Source organism: Copidosoma floridanum, unplaced genomic scaffold (genome assembly GCF_036245765.1).
Source record: "Copidosoma floridanum isolate Cflo_tuat_1 unplaced genomic scaffold, Cflo_Japanese_pri ptg000021l, whole genome shotgun sequence".
Classification (NCBI taxonomy): domain Eukaryota; kingdom Metazoa; phylum Arthropoda; class Insecta; order Hymenoptera; family Encyrtidae; genus Copidosoma; species Copidosoma floridanum.
The window spans coordinates 19,039,289-19,056,635 of record NW_028321898.1 but is presented as its reverse complement, the minus strand read 5'-3'; the positions used below and the strand labels follow the sequence as shown (position 1 = coordinate 19,056,635).

Here is a 17,347-nt window from a genome sequence, read left to right as displayed (position 1 = left end):
ATACATGGATCAGCTCATCAGCTGTTTGCACCACCGATGAGTGGCTTACCTACTTTCTCACCAGAGGCCGCACAAGCTTGCTGTCGAGCTGGGATGGGTAAATCTGGTCAAGAGGTATTTACGACACGTCACGTGTAATTTATTGTCATTTATGTAAGGATTAGACTCTAATCATTAGAGCCATTTAATCTATTATAAACCAGCCGCAACATGATGAAGCTATAAAATAAAAAAATAACGATACGTGTGTTTTTGGCGACAAGTTAACAATCCATATTATGCTTAAAAATTTATCTTCAAAAGTACAAACACACAGCAGGTCGATTTTTTGGTAAAAAATAGATTGTTAACTTGCCGCCTAAAACACATGTATTGTTATTTTTTAATTTTATAGCTTTATCATAAATTGCGGCTGGTTTATAATAAATTAAATGGCTCTAATCCTGAATGCTCTGATTGAGAATTGTAGGAGCCACTTTTGGCCAAAAGGCCAAAAAATTAAGACCGCTAGATGGCGCTGATCCAAATAACTATTGCTATGTACAGCAAAGTCACTTTCATAATTACAAACCAGCCGCATCTAATTTTATAGATAGATTATAAAAAGTTAACGTGGTTTGTGCTGTTTGCGGCAAGTTTACAATTTATTTTTTACTTAAAAGTCAAACTCTAAAAATAGAGATATTTATATGGTTCAATAAAATCGACCATATGGCATTACTTAGTAGTAATTTCTTTAATTACTACACATAACTTCACGTACATCTTACACCGTGCTCTCTTTACCAGAATGATAAAATCAGAGGCTGTAAAGTTATACGTATAGGTCGTGGTGGTAACGCCGCTTGGGGTGTTTTCCGCAATCGTCGTCAACAGCAAGTAATTTAAATTTGCGCTCTATACGTTATACCGTCAGGTCAGTAAGTCAACAAATATATTCCGTAATCTGCAAGTTAAAACAGCAGACGACGTGAAAGTCGAGAAAAAAGTGAAGATTTCATCGCTGTTGACTGTCATCTGCTATTTTAACTGGCCAGATTACGGAACAGAGCGCCAGTTCATTCAAGGTAGTTAACTTATCGACCTGATGGTAGCGTAGAGCGCAACCTTAAATTACTTGCTGGTGACGATTGCGGAAAACACCCATTGAAAAGTGGATTCCACTGTTCCGCTAAACTCAAAGTGAGGCTCGATCAAGCTGTTGATGAGTGACACTGGATCCGTACCATATAACTTTATTTAGCTTCGCGGGCCTATGTTATAACATAGGCCGATGTACTGAAAAATAGTTACATGGTACGACCCCTGAGCAGGTAGCGAGTTCCATCGCTATACCTCAATTCGAAATCTATATTAGCTTCCCTAGTACTCATTATTTAACATCAACAAAAAATAATTCTAAAAAGTAATTTTTTTTATCCATAACCTACATTGGTAGTTGAATAGTTGCGACCAGGCTTTTTGAGTTTAGCGGAACAGTGGAACCCCCTTTTTAAAATGAACGTTCACAATGAAAGAAGCAAAAAATGTCTATGTGAATAGCTCCCTTTACTCTTATCGCATTTGTGTGTAAAGGCCTTAAAAGTCTATATGGATAAACGGAATTTCGTACTCCATGAGTTTATTTGTGACCGCACCTTTATTACACTTCACAACAACAAACTGATCTCTTCAAAAAAGTGCCTGACTGAAGTTATCTGTTACCTATATGGAGATCTTGGGTACTTACTTAAAAGAATTGCTTTTACTTGAATTTTTTAACCAACTACATCGACTATAATTTGAATGAAAACTATATACGAACCGCAACGTGTCGATGGATTTTTAAAATTTTGTTACTCAACCAGAGTTTGACTTATTTTCAGTAAGGTTGACCAAAGACATTCTTTAAATATCACGAAAGCATGTCAAGAAATGTTTAATAAGCCTCATATTATTCTTTGTCACTCTTACGTCTAACTAGATTTACTTTTTTATCTGCTATTTACTCTGTAAAGACAAATTATAAAATGCAAGATGCAGTAAATGAATCAGATAAAGCTTATACTGGTGAGGTTAGTGTTGAAACTTCATTGTCTGAATTAAAAAATAGGTTCCAAGAATATAGTGAAGAAGTCAACAATACCGTTAACGACACGCAGGATTTTAATTATGACATCGTTATTGAACAGGAGATTGTTAAAGTAACAGACAACAATTGTCCGCAAGAAAATAGAGTAACAGTGTTAGGAGAACCAAATATTAAAGTTGTACATAATGAAGAGGAAAAGAAGGAGGATGTTGAACAAGAAGAAAAAGAAAAAACTATTGTCATTGAAGACTTGCAAACAGTCAACAATGAAAAGGCTGAAAATGAGAAGTATGAAAAACTGTGTTATGAATGGACTGCGCCCAAGCTGATCTGTAAAGCTAGCAATGAGTTCAAGCCATCAGATACCTGTGAAAATTTTGCAAAAGGCTGTCACTGGTCTCCAGATGGCACATGCATACTTGTACCTACAGAAGACTTCAAAGTTAGAATATTTGATGTTCCCAGAGACTTGTATGGTGGAGTACTCCCGGAAGACTTCCAAATGCTTAACTTAGAGTCTTCTTTAAAAATAAAAGAAGGTGGTACGGTGTATGACACTTGTTGGTTTCCTTACATGAGTTCATGGGATTCCTCAACTTGCTGCTTCCTATCTACTAGTCAGGGGAGCCCTGTCCATTTATGGGATGCCCTCACTGGACAACTAAGAGCGACTTATAGAGCTTACAATTTGTCAGTAATACAGCTTGCATGAGATTCGTTATATTTTAAAAATTGAATAATTTTTCGTTTATTTCAGAGTGGATGAAGTTGAAGCTGCTATCAGTGTTTATTTTGCCAATTTTGGTGGACAGATCTGGAGTGGATTTAAAAACGCTCTACGAGTATTTGACACAAACCAGCCTGGTCGTCAAATAAGTAATATTTTCTTGAAAAAAGATTTTCCAAATGTCTCAGGATTAGTGTCCTGCATAAGAGAAAATCCAGAAATGCCGGGATTAATGGCTTTTGGAACCTATTCCAAGTGTATAGGTGAGTTTTTTAGAAAAATCAAAACTATTGTTCTGAAAAAAAATGTGCACTGATGCAATGTTGATTCGAACTATAAGTCTGGATTTAATATTTGTATGAAATTGATTTAGCTTAATCTTGATACAATTGGGAAAAAAAAGTTTACTTACAAAATATTTTATTAATGTGGTTAATAAGAGAAAATATGAGAAACTCATGTGGTTCTAAGATTGTCCGTGATAACGTTTGTTTTGCAAAATGATTTGATGATATGTAATTTATGTATTATACATTTCATTATCAAAAGTATTGACTCTTGCTTGGCTGCTATGAACATAGTTTTCAACTTTAGAAACAAATTCTAAATAAACGAAAACCTATTTACCACTACGATCTGAAGAAAAAAATGATTAACAGAAAAAATTTTTAAAAGGTTTATATAAGGATGGGCCCATTTGTACATTCCAAGCCGGAAGTGGCGTCACTCAGGTTGAATTTAGTCAGTGTGGGACTAAACTGTACTCAGCTGTCCGACGGAACGGTGAACTGTTATGCTGGGATCTGCGCAATCCCGGTGCGGTTTTACATTGCTTAGGAGATCGCCAGTCTCACACTAACCAGAGAATATGGTTTGACCTAGCATTTAATGGAGAGGAAATAGTTTCAGGTAACTTAATTACATGAATGAGGGTTTTTTTTTGCAAATCAAATATTTATAATTAGTTTTTGTTCAAGGTGGAACAGATGGGTTAATGAGATTATGGAAAATCACGAGTGACCAGCCAATAGATGAAGATATATGTCCAACTTACAAAATTAAAATATCTAAGGACTGTGTCAATGGAGTAAGTCTTCATAAAAATCTTCCTTTACTGGCTACATCTACTGGTGAAAGAAAATTTGACGACGAAGGGAGCATCATTCGAGATAATAGTCTTTGTTTTTATTGGTTGAATAGATGATTGAAAAAACTGCAATTTGTATTTTTAAATTTATTTTGTGTAAATACATTATGAACAATTTTGTTTCAAATGGATCAGTGTAATTAATAAAAGCATCCTACAATAGTGTAACATCGATTTTTGTGAAACGATGCTGTGAAATGATAAAAACTAGTTATAGCCTAAGAGTAAAAAAAAAGAAAACAATGTAACATAGTTTCTAAAAAGATACGCATATTATTTCTTATCAAATACGGTTTTCTTTGTTATATATTAGTATTAACCATAAATGTCTATAATCTTGTATACTATAAGGTCGATACATATTCTTGTAGTAAGTATGAACTTATAAGTAATATGGATAACTGTTGATTCCATGTAATTACAAGTATTTGATTTTTATACATCAACTTAATACTTGTTTACCGCTTGTTATATTTATTCTTGTCCTTACTTATTTCACCTAAAAATATAATTGAATTTTTTATACTTGAACGAAAAGATTTAATGCATGTAATAGTACTACGCAGTTTTTTTTTTACGTTTCTGAAAACCCTTTTCACGATTTGGGTGTCATTGTTTTTTCATGATTTTCTTTTGAATCCGCTTTTATTTTCGAAATTGTTCTTCTCAAGCTTGATTTTCTAGTTTTAATTTGAGATTGGTTTTCACTGTTCTTTTCCTCTACAAAGTTAAGTGACTTTGCCCTCCTTAATCTTGGAGTAGCACTCTGTTCGATCTGGTCACTAATATTTGTACTATTACGAATTTTTTTCACCTTTGGTATATTCCTACTAACTTTTGGAGATTTTGTTGCCGTGGGTGCCGTTTCATCATCAGATAATTCCGCATTAGCAACTCTTTGCTGCAAAAACATGTACGATGAGTATGATTAATATTAAGAAAGAGAAACTTGTTCAAAACATTGATTTTCTCTGCAAATACCTTTAAACTTTGCCTAGTTCTTGGAGTAGATACAACTTTCTTACCATCACTTGGAAATCTATCAGCTTGGAAAGGAGAATCGTCGAATTCAATATCTGATGTCTTATAAATACATACAAAATTCACTTTTTAATAATAAATAAACATAACGTAATGCAATTCAATTCAAAAAATACTAAGAAACTTACTTGCTGTGCTTGTCTTCGCGGTCTGAGTGTAGACGGTATACTTATATTCAATTTCTTTATTTCATCACTCTTTGGGCTTTTGTTTGATCTCTTAGCGAATGAGAAAATTTTGTTTTATATAAATATATTTATTCATAAATCACTTTAAAAGTAAAAATATATTTGTACTCATACCTCAGAGTTTCTCCTCTTTCCAACTGATGCTTGAGGTGTGACAGGTAAGAATTTTTCGCATACTACACCATCTTCACCCAAAAACAATTGCTGAAATTTTATTAATAATTGTATGAATTCTTTCGAAAAAATTATATATTTGTTCACATGTTAAATCTTAAAAAGAATAATAAAGAAATAAATAACTATTGAATTTTCACACGTGCACAAGGCACTTGCAGAAAGTAATATGAATGTATCGTGTATTATTATTGCCTCTTGGCTCTAAAGTCTGATCGGTTGTTATTGTTTATCTTTTATAAATAATCTTAATATTCTTTTTTTTATCTGGAGTATTCTAAAGGTATTAAAGAGAAGTTTAAAACGCACTGGGTAAAAGGACTGTTATTTTGTAAATGTGTCGAATTAATTATTTAGATATTGTACTAAACATTATATTGTAAGTTAAACTCACATGTCTAAGCTCAACTTGATCTTTGTTGTTCTCGGCCTCATCAACAGGAGATGTGCTTAAATTATCTTCCTCAAAATCAAGTTTTCTCTCAACTGGTTCTTTATCAGACTCATTGAATTCATCTACACCGAGAGAAATATATTATTGCAGAACATGCGAAATATAGAAACAAATAATATAATATGCGTCGTACTTGAATTCCTGGAGTCATCTTCACGAGTAATATACTCCTGGATCTCCGCATGCTGGGTCTTGAACAAGACCTTATTCTTCGACTTGGCAACAAAGCCATTCACGTCTTCTTTCGTTTTATCTTTCAGAATACTTTTAGCAGGTGTCTGGTCAGAGTTTATGTAAACGATCGAGCCGTCCAACCGTACCTCAGGCGTCTTACACATCTGACTCACTTTCATCATGATTAGTGGACTTCCGATCACGGGCAGGGACTTTCGACCGGACGGCGTTGGCCTGTCGTTCGCCAACGTTTTCGGAGTCGAGAAACGACGCGAATTCCTCATACTGGGCACACCATTCTGTCTGTCAGCCTTGATCTTTACTTGTTGTTCATTATTCGAGGGCTCCTTCACATCGATCTCCATATTCACGTCCATTTGATCATCTTTATTTTCCATTTTTTTCCTTGCAGCCATGATGTACGCCCTGATCGAGCTGGACTTTGCTGCTGGCTTCTTTTTAACGACAGGCTTTTTGACAGGCACCAATTTTTTTTTGGGCTTGACCTCCACCTTCTCCTCGATCTCATCCTCGACCCAATTGTTCTTCTCGAGTTCTTTCAGCTTGTTGAACCTGCTGTCTACATCTCTGATCTCCATGTACATCATTTCCCAAAAACCTTGGAGATCCTTGCAGGTGACCAGCATCTCACCCTTACCGGTCTCGCAATCCAGAACAAGTCCACGGAAACGCTCGAATTTCTTGTTGATAAGCAGCTGAGTGTGCCCGACCGCCGCCTGGATCCAGTAGCTAGCCTCTTCGGGCGTGGCCTCGGCTTCTTTAACCATGTTCCAGTTAGCACAGAGCTCGTTCAGGCGCTCAATCTCTTTGTCGAGAATGTACTTATAATACTGTGATAAAAAAAAAAAAACTTTCATGAATCAAATAGTGCATGGAAATATAAAGAAACATTCATTTGACGCGTGCTCACCTGGGCAGTACGTTCTTCCTCTTCGACAGATATGTTGAGACTCTGCATGATGGTATCCTTGGTAGGTACGTCCTCGGCACCGAGATGATGGCTAAAGCGTCGCTTTTGCACTTCCTTTCTTATGTTACTTTTGCCACGGCTAGTGACGACAAACGGCGAGTAGAATGCCGGCGGCTTCTCGGAGGACAACTCGTTTAATTGGGTCAGGTTTAACTGAGAGTCCTGGGAGTGGTTGGGACTGCGAGAGGATCTACGTACCATCGGCTCCGAGGATGTTGACTTGTTCAGATTTTCGTTCACCAATGGATCGAATTCGGTCAGACACCGATCTGCCATTCCACTTTCTGGGGTTTCGGTGGTTGAATCAACTTCCATCAAAATAGCTTGTGGCTTTTTTTTCTCTTTTTGGAGGCGCAACGATTGACGAGGAGAGAACTTAATCAAGGACTGATCCTGGATGCTCATGGGGGTTGACACATCAATTTTTAAGTGCTTATTTTTTTTCAAAGCCTTGAACTTATTCAAATCCGAGTGCGTGATGTCAAGAAGGTGTTTGTTTTGTAAATCAAATACACTTTCGCGACTTATTGGGACTTCTTGTTCGTCAACATACGACGATACTTCATTCATTGGCGAATCAACAGGTATGTTTTCATCATTTAATGCCCTTTTGGAGCTTTTTCTATTTATTGATGATTTTCTGCTGGGCCTAGATAATTTGGAATCGGTACTTAGTGGATCTGTCGAAGTCTCAACTGCTATTTCAGCAGATTTTGATTTAGTAAATCTCGCAGATTTCCTGTTGCCTACAAATTCCGATGTGTTGAGCTTCGAAACATTTGTATCACCCGGGACAGGAATCAGTTGTTCTTTTTCTTGATTGCATGAAGTATTAGATTGAATTTTTTGCGTAGCATCATCTTTTAAGATTAATTTGACACTTTTTATAGAGCTTCTTTTTGTTACAGCTTTTACTGGTTTGGATAGCAACATAGGCGAGTCCAGTGTCGTGGTTTTTAATTTAGAGTTAATCATGCTTAGATTATCTTTTAATTGTGACTCGACAATACAACCATTGTCAATAACTGGTTCTTCAATAACTTCATTCTTAATATTTTGATAAGAACTTGTAGTACGTATACTGTTTTCATTTTCTGTATGAAAATCAATATTCTCGACGTTACTCAAGTCTTCAGTGTTTGTCTGTGTAAAACTAACATCTTTTGATTTTGTGGGACTTGCAGTTTGATTTTCGAATATTTTTTTGGATCTCCTAGTTCCATATGATTTCCTCTTATTGGTCCCTTTGTCAATATTTTTCAATGCACTGCCGTTATTCATATCGTCACTATGGTTCTGAATCTTTACTGATGCCTGATCTTGTAAAACTGTTTCTGAACTGTCAATAATCATAGGTTCAACATCAGAAGGTTTGATAATGGATTTTCTAGTAGATCTTCTTGTTCTCTTTATGGTAGACGACTTTAAACGCCTGGGGGGGCTTAGAAGAATTTTTTTAAATTCAATTTCTTCAGGATTGCTGGACACTTCTTGATCTTGAGAAGACAACTTCTCAGACTTTGTTTCTACAGACGAATTATCCACCAAATCATGTGAGATTTTATTAGTTGTTGCTGATGTTAAGTTTGAATGTCCACCTTTGATCTCAGATGTGTTGGAAAATTTAGTACTTGACAGAAAAACGGAATCTGACAAGCTAGAGAGATTTTCTCCAAACTCGCTGATGGAGGTTGTCACAGTAAGAGTATTACATGAGTCAATATTTTCCTTGCTATCCTTGAAAGCCATACGTCCAAACGCAGGCAGTGGAGTCACTCCCATCGGAGCTTTGAATTGATAATTTTGAGGTGCCAGTTGTGCTTTTTTTTCATTTTTATCGCTCGCCAGTGCCTGCTGTAAAATCATTGTTAAAAATGCTAAGTAAGTAAATATTTAATAAAGGTTTAATTAACAAGATCTAGGGTATGAACCTTTTTTTTGTTCCTAAAGTCTTCACGCCTCTGGTGATTTGTAATAGCTTTAGCAGCCAACCGTTTTTCTGTTGCTCTGGTGACTCTTTTGGGAGGCTGTTGTTCTTCATGTGCATCTTTGCTCTTGCAAAGCTTCGTGGGTGGCACAGGCACTGAATTTTTATTTAATGGTGGAGAGTAAATCCTATGATGAACGACACCAACTTTAAATGCAGGCTTCAGATTTTTTTTTTCCTGAATTTTTTTTCGGGCCCTCTCTTCTTTCCACTTTTCCAATTCCAGTAGTCTTTGCTGCACAGCAACTTCTATGTCTAGTTGGCAAAGATATGTTATGGTTTTTTACGATACATAATTAGTTTACAATACATCTAAGATGTGTAATAAGATGGGATGGTGTATGGGATTCTGTGCTAAGATTCAACAAATGCACGAATGAAGATAGAAAAAGAATAAATAATGAAGTAAAATCGAGCCCACCTACTGCATCGGCAGCCTTTTTTTTAGCATCCTTAGGGCTGTCCTGTTGCAGCTCTTTTTCTTGAGTATTATCGTGGTCTCTGACCAGCTCGGGCTCGAAGAAGCTATCGTTATCACTGTCATCTTCAATATCGCGTTTCCGGTTGTAGTGTACGCTGCGCTGCTCGTGCCTAGACTCTTCTCGACGTTGACTACGCAACACTCGGTTGACGTCCACATCTTCCCGACCGAAGCCGACGCGTTTAAACCGTTCTCGAAAATCCGTCATGCTGGGAAATTATTCACCTACCCGCACTACTTGGAGTGATATCAATGTTTATGAACCAGCTTTCGCGCTTGGATACACACTTTTTTCCAACGTTAAATCCCTAACAAATCCCAGTCAGTTTTCTGGGAGACCAAGGAAACAATCAAATGTGCTTTCAGAATAAATTCGATCGTTCACTAGCTCGTTGCTGACTCGCTAACTGACGCTAATGCTAACAACGGCAAAAACAAACTGTCGAAATTTCAATTGAAACCGATTAGTTGACAGTTTAGACGTGTGGTGGCGCTGACGGCTTTAAGGTGTGGGGACCCGACCGTGCTGCGCAACCGTCGGTAAAAGAGTAGGCTCTTTAGCCTTCCTCCGCTTCTCTTTCTCCATGCTCGCCGTGCAGGCCGCTGCGCGAGCAGAGACAGAGATGAGTATAGAGAGATTGCTAACGCCAACAGCGTTGGGTTAGGCGGATTCAATATCGGAACTTTTTCCCTAGATCGTATATATAGCTACACGATCTAGGGAGAATGTTTCGTCGAGCAGATAGCACAGCAGTGAAGGGGCATTGCCAAAGACACGCGGAAATTCAAAATTGTAATATTAATAACACAAGCGCCTATCACTTAATGACCCAGGGTGCTAACTGGCCACACTGTTAAATAAATAATTATTAATAACACAAGTGCCTATTACCTTATGACCTGGGGCGCTTACTGTCTACTATTAAATAATAAATTATCAAGGAATTACAAGAGCGCCATTTAAAAAGATCTTTGTCGTACTAGATAGGCAATTAAAATTGTGATATGTTTACATATGTTATCGATCAACTTTTAATTATTTAATAGTGTTGCAAATAAGTGTCCCTGATTATCAGGAAAAAGGTGCTTGACATATTTATTGATAATTATTTATTTACTAGATTTGCAATTAGCCCCCCAGGTTATACGGTGATAAGTGCTTATGTTATTAATAATTATTTTTTTAAAAGAGTGGCTAGTTAGCGCCCTGGGTCATTGGATAATAGGCGCTTATGTTATTAATAATTATTCATTTAAAAGAGTGGCCAGTTAGTGCCCCGGGTCATTGGGTGATAGGCACTTGTGTTATTAAAAATTATTTATTTAACAGTGTGGCCAGTTAGCGCCCTGGGTCATTGGGTGATAGGCGCTTGTGTTATAATATTACCGCGTGTCTTTGGCAATGCCCCTTCACTGCTGTGCTGTCTACTCGACGGAACATTCTCCCTAGATTTTATAGCTATATATACGATCTAGGGAAAAAGTTCCGATATTGAATCCGCCTAACTCAACGCTGAACGCCAATGCTACGGCGTGAGACAACTTTTTTCCACTGATCGGGGCGACCCGCCGCGGCCAGCCGTCGAACCAAGGCGCACATTTTTCGAGAGTGCGAGACTCGTTGACTCGTATCGAAGAGCGTGCGCCTACAAGAAGAGAAGTGGATTCGCGTGGAAATGAGCATATAGGAGCACATTTTGGCGACACGTATAGAATTAATAGAAGGGGTATACCGAATGTGTGCCTACGAGGAGAGGAGTGGAAATGTTGACTATAGCTATATATCTGAGCGCACAGCCAAAGCAAGCAACGACACGAGTTTTTCTCTTTTGACTGCAACCGAGTATATGCTATATATTTAACTGACTCTTACTCTCTCGCTCTTGCTTGAATGATATCTATCAATCTTACATTCGATTAAATCGTGAAACTAAATGCTCATATAATTATATGCACAGAATTTGATATCAAAACATTTTTTTTTTTCCGTACGTTAATACTTAATTTGAAATCTAGTATTATTTTGAAAAAATGATCAGCTTAATTTTTTTAAGGATAACAGTTCAGCTATAACCACTGGTTAATTATTTTTCCTCATCATAATTGTTATGAACTGTAGGACAAGCCTCGGAGGTTATCGATGAACATATGTGACTTTAAGATCTCCTACCTTCGAAGTTTCGATAGCTAAGGTAGTAAGGGCTTATGCCACTATTATTCTCGTTTTGCTATCTGAGGATCGATTCCAACTGTCGGCAAATTTTTTTTTTAACGTGATTCATCATTCTAGTTTATTTTCTTTTTATTTATGTTTTATTTATGTTTTAAAAATAATATTAACAAACCCTTTTTTCCCTATACATCGAAATACATTTTTTTAATACCAATTATATTAAATAATTTCATAAGCTGATACTTATCGTTAGCATGGCCATTTCGGAATTTCATATAAATTCTTATAAATTATCGAAAATTATGTTCAAGGTTAAACTTTTACTTTTTTGAAATTCATAATGTAAGTGACAAGGGGTTGTAACTACCAGGTAAAAATTTTAAGTAACGTAACAGTTAACTTGATATATAAGATCTGTTTTTCATTACTGTTCAGATTTTTGTTGCATAATTTTCAAAGGTATTAAATTTTGATACTTACATACGCTAATTAAAAGTTTGGTCTAGAACCAACATTATGTAATTGAAATTGAAATTACATATTTAATCAACACAATAAGTATAGCTGCTATACCTAAAAATTTTTTACAACAAAAGACGGAAAATAAATGTTTAGGAAGTTTTATGTAAGTTTTCTTGTGCCTCCGAAGATTATGATTATTGTATAGATAGATAAAAATATCGATCAGAACAGCTTAATCATTTCTTGGAAAAAAAAAAATAAAAATTAATGAAAATTATGTATAAGGATTTTTTCTCTCTTACTTTGCTCGGAGTTTTAAATGTAAGAATTATACTCATATCCTAAGAAATTATTTTGTTATTATGAAATTCCGAAATGGCCATGCTAACGATAAGTATCAGCTTATGAAATTATTTAATATAATTGGTATTAAAAAAATGTATTTCGATGTATAGGGAAAAAAGGGTTTGTTAATATTATTTTTAAAACATAAATAAAACATAAATAAAAAGAAAATAAACTAGAATGATGAATCACGTTAAAAAAAAAATTTGCCGACAGTTGGAATCGATCCTCAGATAGCAAAACGAGAATAATAGTGGCATAAGCCCTTACTACCTTAGCTATCGAAACTTCGAAGGTAGGAGATCTTAAAGTCACATATGTTCATCGATAACCTCCGAGGCTTGTCCTACAGTTCATAACAATTATGATGAGGAAAAATAATTAACCAGTGGTTATAGCTGAACTGTTATCCTTAAAAAAATTAAGCTGATCATTTTTTCAAAATAATACTAGATTTCAAATTAAGTATTAACGTACGGAAAAAAAAAATGTTTTGATATCAAATTCTGTGCATATAATTATATGAGCATTTAGTTTCACGATTTAATCGAATGTAAGATTGATAGATATCATTCAAGCAAGAGCGAGAGAGTGAGAGTCAGTTAAATATATATAGCATATACTCGGTTGCAGTCAAAAGAGAAAAACTCGTGTCGTCGTTTGCTTTGGCTGTGCGCTCAGATATATAGCTATAGTCAACATTTCCACTCCTCTCCTCGTAGGCACACATTCGGTATACCCCTTCTATTAATTCTATGCGTGTCGCCAAAATGTGCGCCTATATGCTCATTTCCACGCGAATCCACTTCTCTTCTCATGGCGCACGCTCTTCGATTCGATACGAGTCAACGAGTCTCGCACTCTCGAAAAATGTGCGCCTTGGTTCGACGGCTGGCCGCGGCGGGTCGCCCCGATAAGTGGAAAATAGTTGTCTCACGCCGTAGCATTGGCGTTAGCAATCTCTCTACTCATCTCTGGCAGAGAAGTCTTGACCGTCATTGCGAGCACACATTTTGTAGCTTCTTTGAGAAGCCCTTTCTTACCAGTGAATATTAAACCTTTTCTTGTTAATGTTAACAAGCGTTTAATTACTTCACCTTCCTCCTTAACTCCTGGACACGGCAGCCATGGGACCGCCAACTCAAGCCGATTCATAGGCCACATACACATCATATCCCATAAAGGCAAAAGGAGTATAAGTCTGTTCAGTCTGTCGCTCGGTGCGCTCGGAGCTCGGAGTACAGACAGTGGGTACGTTTTGTTTTGTAATCAGTCGGTCGGTCGGTCCGATTCCTTTGGGATGTAAATATATATATATATTTTTTTTATATTATGGTGTACTGACTACTATGGATATGTACACTTTCTTTATTCATTCAACATTTACATTGTCTTTTAACATGTCGTTTTTTCATCGTATCATTATACATTTCTTTTATTTTCGCTTGTCATTACATTTTCGTTCTTTATTATTCGCACATCATATCTTTTTTATCTCCCCGGTCACGCAGGACCGGTAATCGAGAGCTCGTCACAATTCATTATTTTTCAATCGCTTTATTATTTTTCTTTTCATCGTAAAAACTAAATCTTAATCCTAAGTCGGTTTCATGAATTCGATACCCGGCAAGAACCATCAGAAAAAATCTGAGTACCCCGACCGGGAATCGAACCCACGACCCCTTGAGCTGTGTTGTTTCAGAGGCTAGCATGCTAACCACTTAAGCCAACGATATGCCCGACAAGAATATGATCCAAAGGCTAAGACCAGGGCCTGGCCTGGCCAGGCAAGCCTTACATCGATGCCAGGACCCGGGCACTGCAGGCTTAAATGTAGAGTTTATCACACGGTGTAATGAGGTTGACCGCAAACTTTGATCAGGGCCTGGCCCGGGTATATGTTTCATAAAATATATCTTTTTTTTTTATATTATAGTGCTCTACTTCTGGCTCCTTTAATAAGCGCACTACTATGGGCACTTAGCACTTGGGAAAGGGATAAAGAAAAAGATGGAGAGGCCTCCCATAACAGGAGGTAAGTAGGTGGAAATTAGGCAATTTTTTCTGCGAGAAGGTCGCCTAAAACCTCCTCAAGGAGCATTGCGTGGTGAAAAAGCACACGTGAAAATTCACAATGGCACTTGTCCGAAAAAGTCGCACTGGCCACGATTTAAACCACGGTCTCCCACGTGCCAATCCACGACCTAACCGACTGAGCCACCGCGCGCTCCACTAATATAAAATATTTTTGTTTTTATTTTTATATTATAGTGCTCTACGTCCGGCTCCTTTAATAAGGGCACTACTATGGGCACTTAGCACTTGGGAAAGGGACAATGAAAGGGATGGGAGGCCTCCCATTACTGGTAGGGGGGTAGGGGGAAATTAGGCAGTTTTTGCTGCGAGAAGGTTGCAATAAGCCCTTCTCGAGGAGCATTGCGTGGTGAAAAAGCACACGTGAAAATTCACAATGGCACTTGCCCAAAAAGTCGCACTGGCCGAAAATTGAACCACGGTCTCCCGCGTGCCAATCCACGACCTAGCCGACCGAGCCACCGTGCGCTCATAAAATATATTTACTGTACTAACAGTACTATACGTACTTCAGTAGGGGTTCTGAGTTATGTTATGTATATGTATATTCAACGCTTTTGGATAGGAAACAACGATGGATAATTTTAGCAAATAAGAAGAAAAAATTTTATAAGCAGATTATCACTGCTTTATTGAACACTGTTTAGTGATATACAACGTTTAATTTTTAAAAACATACAAAAAATGATGATTAAATTTTTACAAATCTATTTTTTTTATTTTTACATTATTATCACTATAGCTACATGTTTGGGATTATGATGTCGCGTTGGAGCTTCTCCCAATGCTCAAGGATATCGGAGGTGCGAAGCAGGTCATGGAATGAATGAGCGAACGGGTTAAGAGTAATTTAACTTTATTTATTATAAAACAAGAAGAGACTGCACTTTGTTAAACTGTTCGCTGCTTGTGGACGAGGCGCGTGCCGTCGTCGTTGTTGGTCGAGCGTCGTGTCTCGCAGCGTTCGCTACCTTGCGGTAGGCGCTGTCTTGAGACGAGAGAGAGGAGGTGGCGCGCGTAGCTAGTCCGTGCGCGGGATAAGCTGTTGCTTCCGCCGAGAAGCTTGATTTGAGCTTTGGCCGGTGTATGGCGCCACAGGTACTCCCCCTGCAGTGTTGTCTGCAGGGTGCAGACAGAACGATATAGCCTTCTTGACCTTGGGCAAGGTCGTGGTTGGTCCAGGTGTGGGCTGGGAAGGCGATGCGTCGGCCAAAGGCCGCGTTGAATGGTCCTGTGTCTGGGGGCCGTTTGTAACCGACGTGGGTGGTTGCGAGAGCTGAGGAGCAGCGACGTCATTGCTGGTGATAGGCAAGTCTGCTGCTTCGAGGTAGGCCGGCTTCAACGTGTCTGTAGAGACAGTATGGGGCTGGCCGTTGACCTCGATAGTGTAGTTTCGCTCGTCGATGCACCGGATTACCTTGTGTGGCCCTGAGTATGGAGGGTCCAGCGGTCTCCGGATAGCGTCGATGCGGTGAAAGACGTGAGAGCATCTCTGTAGATCGCTGAAAATGAACGGCTTCTGTGGAGGTAGGTGCCTCGATGCCTGGACAGGCTTGATGGCCTGCGTGAGGCGTCGAAGGCCTTGGACGAAGGACGGCGGGTTGACGTTCGGGTAGCTCTGGGCGGTGAAAAAATCACCGGGCACCCTGAGGGTCGTGCCGTAGAGCATCTCGGCCGGAGATGCTTGGAGGTCCTCCTTGAATGAGGTTCGGAGGCCCAGGAGCACCGAGGGAAGTGCGTCGGGCCATGGGACGTCCGGGCAGCACATCAGGCCAACCTTGAAAGAACGATGAAAACGTTCTACCATCCCGTTTGACTGCAGGTGATAGGGCGTCGTCCTTATGCGGCTTGAGCCGATCATCTTGGCGAGCTCAGTGAATAACGCTGACTCGAACTGGGCTCCTTGGTCCGATGTGATGGTCAAGGGCGTTCCGAAGCAGGCGATCCAGCTGTCGTACAGGGCCTTGGCAACGGTCACTGCCTGTTGGTCGGGAACGGGAACGGCGACCGGCCACCTGGTGAATCTATCTATAATGGTTAGGCAGTACTGGAATCCTTTGGTTAGTGGGAGCTTCACTAAGTCGACGTGGATGTGTTCGAAGCGTCCATCAGGCATGTTGAAGTCGCCGAGGGCTGAGCGGTTGTGCTTGTGCACTTTCGAGCGCTGGCAGGCCTTGCACTGCTGAGCCTAGTGAGTTACGTCCTTCCGTAGTTTGGGCCACGTAAACTTCTCGGAGACTAGGCGTGCGGTTGACTTAATGCCAGGGTGCGAGAGGTTGTGTAAGACCTCGAATGCCTTTCTGCGAAGAGTCTCTGGAAGATATGGCCTCACGTTCCCAGTCGAAATGTCGCAGAGAATCTGTTGGCCATCGATCTTCAGGGCTTGAAGGTCGAGGCGGGGGTCGTCGAGCAGGTGTCCGAGTTCGGAGTCGTTGGCTTGGGCCTTTGCAATGACCTCTGGCTCCAGGATGGATGGCATAGCGACGGCGTTGATCCGTGAAAGCGCGTCTGCCACCACGTTCTCCTCGCCCTTGACGTGAGAGAGAGTCACCTGGTGCTGCAGGATGTAGTCAATCTGTCGGGCCTGTCTTGCCGAGGCCTTGTCCGAGCGTTGGCGGCCTGCGAAGACAATAGGTTTGTGGTCCGTGTAGACTGTGAAAGGGCGTCCTTCGAGGACTCGATCGAAGGTCTTGATGGCTAAAAAGATAGCTAGCAGCTCCTTGTCGTAGACACTGTAGTTGGCCTCAGCCTTGGACAGCTTCCTGGAAAAGAAGCCGAGTTGCCTCCAGGTGCCACGTGGGTACTCCTACTCCAGGGCGGCGCCGATTGCGGTGTCCG

The 17,347-nt window shown here is 39.3% G+C and overlaps 2 protein-coding genes across 3 annotated transcripts; one reads left to right on the top strand and one right to left on the bottom strand.

Moving 5' to 3' along the window:
* The first annotated feature begins 1,590 nt into the window (after positions 1-1,590).
* On the top strand, positions 1,591-4,072 carry WDR79 (Telomerase Cajal body protein 1 homolog). The gene is made up of 5 exons (XM_014349478.2): positions 1,591-1,721; positions 2,093-2,761; positions 2,829-3,061; positions 3,474-3,707; positions 3,776-4,072. The coding sequence occupies exons 1-5, from the start codon at positions 1,591-1,593 to the stop codon at positions 4,000-4,002; spliced, it is 1,494 nt and encodes a 497-aa protein (XP_014204964.2). The 3' UTR covers positions 4,003-4,072.
* On the bottom strand, positions 4,058-9,868 carry LOC106636922 (uncharacterized). Of its 2 annotated transcripts, XM_089594178.1 has the most exons (10): positions 9,376-9,868; positions 8,899-9,209; positions 6,908-8,821; positions 5,936-6,827; positions 5,743-5,864; positions 5,289-5,378; positions 5,115-5,204; positions 4,927-5,028; positions 4,524-4,846; positions 4,058-4,444 (listed from the first exon to the last, which is right to left on the bottom strand). In XM_089594178.1, the coding sequence occupies exons 1-9, from the start codon at positions 9,641-9,643 to the stop codon at positions 4,541-4,543; spliced, it is 4,095 nt and encodes a 1,364-aa protein (XP_089450304.1). In that variant the 5' UTR covers positions 9,644-9,868; the 3' UTR covers positions 4,058-4,444; positions 4,524-4,540. The 2 variants fall into 2 exon arrangements, with proteins under 2 accessions (XP_089450304.1, XP_023245117.2); XM_023389349.2 differs by having other exon boundaries at positions 4,058-4,846.
* Positions 9,869-17,347: the final 7,479 nt, after the last annotated feature.